The sequence below is a fragment of the Danio aesculapii genome, chromosome 24, assembly GCF_903798145.1.
Source record: "Danio aesculapii chromosome 24, fDanAes4.1, whole genome shotgun sequence".
NCBI classification, from domain to species: domain Eukaryota; kingdom Metazoa; phylum Chordata; class Actinopteri; order Cypriniformes; family Danionidae; genus Danio; species Danio aesculapii.
This window is the reverse complement of record NC_079458.1, coordinates 9,317,907-9,325,344: the sequence shown is the minus strand read 5'-3', so window position 1 is coordinate 9,325,344 and position 7,438 is coordinate 9,317,907. Positions and strand designations below refer to the sequence as shown.

Here is a 7,438-nt window from a genome sequence, read left to right as displayed (position 1 = left end):
TACAGGCTAATATTTCAAACCACAACAATTACTGGTTACAAGAGCATTTAAAGACCCTTTGTTAAAAGAAAATAGTTTTCCTATTGGTTTTCAACTGTGAAAGGCTTTATAAAAAGCTTAGATCTTGTGTGGAACTGATGCATACCTGTCACAACCATGAGCAGACCAGCAGAGATGAGCTGAGATGAGCTATTATATGGCTGCAAAATAAAATATTAAAGGAAAATGGATGAGGATATTGCCATCATTGGAATTGGATGCAACTTTCCAGGAGGTATGATGTTTAAGATGATGTTTTATCTACTCTTTGTTTGCATTTTTAGACAATTAAGTGTGCATTTGCATGACATACCTATTTCCTTCACAGGTGAAGGTGTAGAAAACTTCTGGAAAGTTCTTGTGGAAGGTAGGAACTGTGTGGTTCAGATTCCAGATGAAAGGTTTGAAACATCAGAATGGTTTCATCCAGATGAGAGCAAACCAGGAAAAACAAGAACCACCACATCTGCTCTTATTGAAGGGTAAGAAGAATCACTTCACGACGATACATTGCAGTACTATACTTATTATAAAAGGATTACATTTTTTACAGATTCAATGAGTTTGATCACAAGTTCTTTGGCATCAGCGAGGCTGAAGCTGATTACATGGATCCTCAGCAGAAACTGTTACTGCAGTGTGCATACCGTGCTTTAGAGGATGCTGGGATACCCTTGGAAAAAGTGAGCGGAACCAGAACAGGGGTTTACATAGGTAATGCATACAGTACTAAAAATTCACTTCGTTACACTTTTTGGTACTGATTGGATACTGATTTGCATTATGTTCATTGCAGGTCTTATGAATAGGGACTACGAGACACTTTTAAACAACAGTCCCAGCACAATAACCCACTATAATGGTACAGGAACAGCTATGAGTATAGCTGCCAACAGAATTTCCTACATATTCAACCTGACTGGACCCTCATTTGCCATTGACAGTGCATGTTCTTCATCCCTAGTGGCTCTTCACTCTGCATGTCAGGCCATCAGGCAAGGTAATGATACCTTTTTAATTTTTTTGAGTCTGTACACTGCTTTATATTCACACTATAAATCATCTTTTATTGACATCATCCTTAGGGGACTGTGAAATGGCTCTGTGTGGAGGGGTCAGCTGCATCCTTGAGCCTCGAGTCTTTGTGGCCCTTAGCAAGGCAAAGATGATCTCACCCGAGGGCACAAGTAAACCATTCTGCCGTACAGCAGATGGCTATGGCAGAGGGGAGGGATGTGGCATAGTCTTACTGAAGTCTTTGAAAAAGGTAAATACCTTATAAAAAATGAGTAATTTTAACCTTAAATTCAGATTTGGTTAATGAACACATATATATTTATATTAAAAAATATGTTTGTTTGTGGAAGTAAGCTGGCAAAATTCACTTTGCAGGCTATTGAGAACTCTGATCATATATGGGGCATTGTGAACAAGACTGCAGTAAACCAAGATGGCCACACAGTCACACCAATCACCAAGCCCTCCATGACCCAGCAGGAGGCTCTACTGCGCATGATCTACTCATCTGAGGATTTTCTAGCAAATGTCCAGTATGTGGAAGCTCATGGGACTGGAACACCAGCAGGAGATCCAGTTGAGGCTGGAAGTATCTCAAGAGTCATTGCCAAAACAAGACCGTCAAGCTTAGGGCCTCTGTTTGTTGGCTCTGTTAAGAGTAACATCGGACATACAGAATCTGCAGCAGGGGTGGCAGGACTCATAAAGATTCTGTTAATGATGAAACATGAAACCATTGTTCCCTCTTTGTTCTACTCGGCAGAAAATTCCAGCATAGATGCCAAAGCTCTCAATCTTAAAATCCCCACCAGAGCTGAGAAATGGCTTTACTCTGGGTCCAGGATAAAGATGGCTGGATTAAACAGCTTTGGGTTTGGTGGCACCAATGCCCATGCCATCATCACAGAGTATGTGCAAGCAACAGTCTCTGATAGGCACACTCTTGAACCTCTAAAACTACTCCCAATGTCTGCAGCCACGGATCAGTCTCTTCAATTGTGCATTGCTGACACATATCAGAGGATTTCAGCAGATGAGACCGTTGATCTACAAGCTCTTGCTTATACATTCGCCTGCCGAAGAAGCCACATTAGACACAAATTTAGAAAAGTCTTTGCTGCATCATCTCTGTCAGAGTTAATCTCACTTCTCAAAGCTAGCATGAACAAGAAATTAGCCCCAACAAAGAAGGACCAGAAATTGGTTTTTGTATTTTGTGGCAATGGTGTTACCTATAGGGGAATGTGTAAACAGCTGCTGAACGAAGAACCTGTTTTTAGGAGCAAGTTCAAAGAGGTGGAAAGCTACTTCCAAAGGTTCAGATGCAGTATTTTGCAGAAGAACACAAGCAGCTATGAAGATCAAGATTTCTCTAAACCAGATGTTGTACAGCCACTTCTTTTTGCAATACAGGTTGCAATTGGACACCTTCTTAGGCACTGGGGCATCAGACCAGATATAGTTCTTGGACATTCAGTGGGAGAGATCGCTGCAGCTCATTGCTCTGGTCTGCTGTCTCTTGAGGATGCAGTAAAGGTTGTATACCATCGTAGTTCTCTACAGACCAAAGTGACTGGTGGGAGGATGCTTGTTGTTGGCAACATTCCTGTCCTGGATGTTTTAGAAATTCTCCCTGCATACACAGGAAAGATCTGTCTAGCTGCCTTGAACAGTCCTATGTCTTGCGTACTGTCAGGTGATAAGCAAGCTGTTGAGAATGTGCACCAAAAGCTACAGTCGTTGTTTGAGAGCAGAAATGTGTTTCTTCATGTCTTGGATGTTCCTGCTGCTTACCATAGTCATATGATGGATCCTATTGTGGGCCAAATCAAAGACAATATTGGACAGTTATCTGGGAATGAAATGGAGTGTGAATTGTTTTCCACTGTGACAGGTGAGAAGTGTCATCAAGGGGACTTTGTAAATGGTGAATACTGGGTAAGAAACATCCGAGAACCTGTTGCATTTGAACAAGCAATCAGGTCTGTTTCTAACCATGCAAGAAACACAGTCTTTGTGGAAATTGGTCCAAGGCAAGCTCTGCAGAGGAACATCAAGGAGATCTTGGGAAATGACAAAACAGTGCTCCCTTCAGTTCAACCAGGTAAAGACCAGCTGACAATGTTCATCACTGTATCAAAACTGTTTGAGCTGGGGGTCAATGTAAAATGGGATAAGTTCTACAAAGGGTTTGAAACAGAGCTTACTGCTTTCCCAAGGTATCAGTTTCAATGTCAAAAAAATGAGGTGCACTTTGAGGATGTAAGACGGGGACATGACACAGTCTCTTGCAGTCTATATCCACTAATAATTCAAAGTAAACGTGATGACAATGTGATCAAGTGCAACCTATCTGCAAGTACAAACTCTTATCTTTGGGAACACAAGAACAGTGGCATTTCCATTGCCCCTGGAGCACTGTTTGTTGAACTTGCATTTGAATCTGTTATAGAAACTGTTGCTCCAAAGAGACCTCTTAACTCATTTCAGCTCTCAATCAACTTCCAAAGTTTGTTTGTTCTAAATAAGAACTACCTACCTCTCAAAATTAAGGTTGAGACATCCAAGGACACATCCTCATTTCAGATTGTGTCTTCTAGTGTGGTGCATGCATCAGGGACCGTTTGCCATGAAGGGGGACCAGCCATTTTAGAACAGCAAACTATTAACCTCAGTGCTGTTTTGAAGAGATGCCAATCAGTAATTGAATCAAAGAATGTGTACGGCACTCTTAATGATGTTGGATTTGAGTATGGGCCTAACTTCAAGCAACTTGGAGACATTCATTATGGACAAGAATTCAAAGAAGCAGTGACCAGAGTTGTGATCCCAGAGGGAGTACTCAACCATCTGTATGAGTATTGCTTGCACCCAGTAGTCCTAGATTACTTCTTGCAAATGTCTTCAGTTTTAGGATTAGTATCTAGCACCATCAGGCCTGGATTTCCCTCTTCAGTTGGTAGTATGGTTATATCTGCACCTCCCCATAAAGAGATGTTCATGTATATGAGATTGACCAAACAAATGTCAGACAACTTTGAGGTTTGTGGCGGCTTCACTGACAAAGATGGACGTGTGTTGATTGAGCTAAGGGATGTCAGAATTAATTTTCTTGAAGCACATGGACATATCAGAGATTTATGTTTCTTCAACAATCAGAAGGTTGACATTCACACTGAGAGCAGTTTCTCCAGGAGAATCAAGGCTTTAGTCTTTGAGGACACTTTTGGTATTGCTAAAGGTTTGAAGCCATATTTGCACCCAAAATCTGTATTTGTTCCTAAACCCGAATTGACAAAGAACTCAGCCTTGCTTGTACCAGAATTAAAGTCTACCTGCAGTGCAGCAGACATGGAACTTGATGGGATCCTGTTTATCTGGGGCATTCAGAGTATCAGTCACCTAAAAACTGAAGCTATTTTGGACTCCCTGGTCGACAGCTGTGAACTTTACCATCAGGTTCTTTTGGCTTTAAGAAACTGTGGCCGTGCATGTTCGATCCATGTCATTACTTACAGGTCAGCAGAAGGAATAGTTGACCGTATAAATCCTGCTTTTGTGTTATCTGGCATGACAAGGGCATGTGCTGCAGAGTTGTCAGGCATCTCATTTCAGCTTATTGACCTGTCCACAGTGTCAAGAGAGGATATAGAAACATTGGGTCATGTGCTAAACTCATACAAGACCCTACAATACCCAGAAGTCTACATCAGCAAAGGAAAGGCTTACTCTGCTGTGATTACATCTACTCCTATCACCACAATTGAAACAATTAATTCTAAATCAAAATGCCTACAGTACCACAACTTTACTTTGCAGACAACCAATCCCTACAGGATGACCAGCGTATTAGCTTTGCCTTCAGTGAGTTCAGTTAACACCATTGATAGGAAAAGCATTGAGATTCAGCTGAGTAAAGTATGTGTGCACACATCAGATTATTTTCCAGTTAGTACTTCAGAGCTAAACTTTGCTCAGACAATGTACTGGAACAAGCACACAACCCAGAACCACCATCTCCTGGCACTTGATTTCTCCGGGATTGTTATGGCTGTGGGAAAGGATGTCAACAAACTCAAAGTGGGAGACCATGTGATCTGTTGTTATCCTGTAAAAGCAACTTCCAAAGTTGTCCTCCCTGAGGATGTGTGCTTCAACATAAAAAGGTTCCCATTCCTGAAGGATGTGCCATGTGCTTCATACCTTGTCCTGATCAGGGAGATACTGATTTGCTTGTTACCAAACAAGACCAAACAACAGCAAAATATGAGCATCTTCTCGGCTGTTCGTGATTCAGCTCTTGTCAAGTTATTGACAATCATAGCAAGTAAATCAGGCTGGAGTGTTTTTACAGAAACTGAGATAAATGGATTAGTCCAAAGTGCAAAGCAGTGCCATCTTTTAGTAATTATTCCCCCATTTGATTGCTCACTTTTGACAGAGATTGTCAGTGTTGCCAATGCAAATCACACAATTGCACTGTGTGGCATCCGTAACCCAAGCTATTCTGCACTAGATGTTATTCAGCAGGACTCTGAGAGGACTTGCTTCCAGACTCTTGAGATGTCCAAAATCTTCCAGAAGTCGCGTCTCAAGGCACATGGAGCGTTTCTCCAGAAGTGGCTAAAGGGAATGCACTTGCGCAAAGTGTGGCCAACAATACAAAGCAAAATTTTTCAGATGGCACCCTCTGAAAGTATGCCTGCTCAATATGTTGAGCATTCTGGATCTTATTTCAATGCAAGAACTGTGGATGTAATCACTCTGGCAACAGATGACCCCAGGACCAAGATATCTACCATCCCTTTGCTTCCAAGAGCAATGCAGCTATTCTCAAAGGAAGGTGTGTACATAGTTTCAGGGGGTCTATCTGGTTTGGGATTTGAAACTGTTAAGTTTATTGCCCAGAGAGGTGGAGGATGCATTGCCACTCTTTCAAGGAGTGCACCCTCTGAGAAGGTACAAGATGACATAAACAGTCTCAAAATGAGATATGGAGCGAGAATTCTCACTCTTCAGTTTGATGTCTCTGCACAAGAGCAAGTGATGGAAGCCATTACCATGATTGCCAATCATTTTCCCTCCCATCCAATCAGAGGGGTTTTCCACAGTGCTGCTGTTCTCCATGATGGATTACTGGAAACCCTTGATAGATCTCTTTTCCTGAAAGTCCTGCAACCTAAAGTCTGTGGTGCTCTTAATCTCCACCTTGCCACGCTGCAGAGCAAGACACTCGATTACTTTGTGTGCTATTCCTCTATCTCCTCTTTCATTGGAAATGCTGCACAAGCTAACTACGCAGCAGCTAACTCATTTCTTGACACTTTTTGCCACTACCGACGCAACATTGGACTTCCCGGACAATCTATCAATTGGGGCCCCCTTAAACTTGGCCTGCTAATGAACAAAGACAATTTTCAAAAGTTCCTGGAAACAAAAGGGCTGATGATCATGGATGTGGCAGAGATCCATGAAGCACTAGAGCACTGCCTTTTGCTTGACAATCCCCAGCAAGTGGTGTGCAGATTTAATTTCAGAAACCTGAACAACCATGTCCTCTCCCAGAACATGTCACTGAAGTTTCGTCTGTCTGCTTTAGTGGAGGAAGGACTGAAAAACAAAGATGCTGAGGACTCTGGGATAAGTGTTCAGTCATCAGTGGATGATTGTGTTCGAGCGATTGTGACTGAAATTTGCAGTGTTGATACTGATGATCTAAGTGTTGAAACTACCCTTGCTGAACTAGGGGTTGACTCCATGTTGGCCATGACGCTGCAGAATCGCTTCTTTCAAGAGATGGGTGTAAATATTCCTCTTGTTGCTTTGCTTGATCCAAATTGTACATTGTTGTCATTGACTGAATTGATGAAACAGAGCACCGATGGGGACTGTGAGATTTCTGTGCATCTGTAATCCATACAGGCACTATAGTTATTGTCAGGTTTTTGAGGGAAGTTTATAGGGTGGGTAAAAGTTAACTAGGCATTACAAATAGATTGTAAAGTCCATATTTCTAATACAAATTATCATTACAGATGCCTATGACTATTGAAGTAGGAAATATCAAGTCCTTTTACTATCTTTTATTTAGACCCACTTTGTACTACCTTGTATATAGCCCGTATAAGGGTGTTTTCATATATGTATGTAAATGTAATGCAACCTTTTTTATTATTGCTGTTTTGTAAATTTTGTTCAGTTAAATATCTTATGTAAATTCATAACCTCAAAATTAGGTTAATGTTGCATATCAATAAAGTCTTAATCATTTTTGATTACTTTATACCTCCCCAGTACAGCATTACCAAAAGAATCAGAGATCAAAGGTCAGGTATGTCTGATAATATTACTGCCAAATGCATAAATCCCCTAAGGTTTTTAA

The 7,438-nt window shown here is 41.3% G+C and overlaps 1 protein-coding gene across 1 annotated transcript; it reads left to right on the top strand.

Annotated features, from left to right (window-relative positions):
* Positions 1 to 70: 70 nt before the first annotated feature.
* pks1 (polyketide synthase 1) lies at positions 71 to 7,213 on the top strand. Its single transcript, XM_056450120.1, has 6 exons — positions 71 to 274; positions 368 to 521; positions 593 to 753; positions 836 to 1,039; positions 1,125 to 1,306; positions 1,432 to 7,213. The coding sequence occupies exons 1-6, from the start codon at positions 226 to 228 to the stop codon at positions 6,967 to 6,969; spliced, it is 6,288 nt and encodes a 2,095-aa protein (XP_056306095.1). The 5' UTR covers positions 71 to 225; the 3' UTR covers positions 6,970 to 7,213.
* Positions 7,214 to 7,438: the final 225 nt, after the last annotated feature.

Coding starts and splice junctions, on each gene's coding strand:
- pks1 (XM_056450120.1), top strand. CDS start 226: ATGGATGAGGATATTGCCATCATTGGAATTGGATGCAACTTTCCAGGA. Junction 522..592: donor ACATCTGCTCTTATTGAAGG/GTAAGAAGAATC, acceptor CATTTTTTACAG/ATTCAATGAGTTTGATCACA. Junction 1,307..1,431: donor TACTGAAGTCTTTGAAAAAG/GTAAATACCTTA, acceptor TTCACTTTGCAG/GCTATTGAGAACTCTGATCA.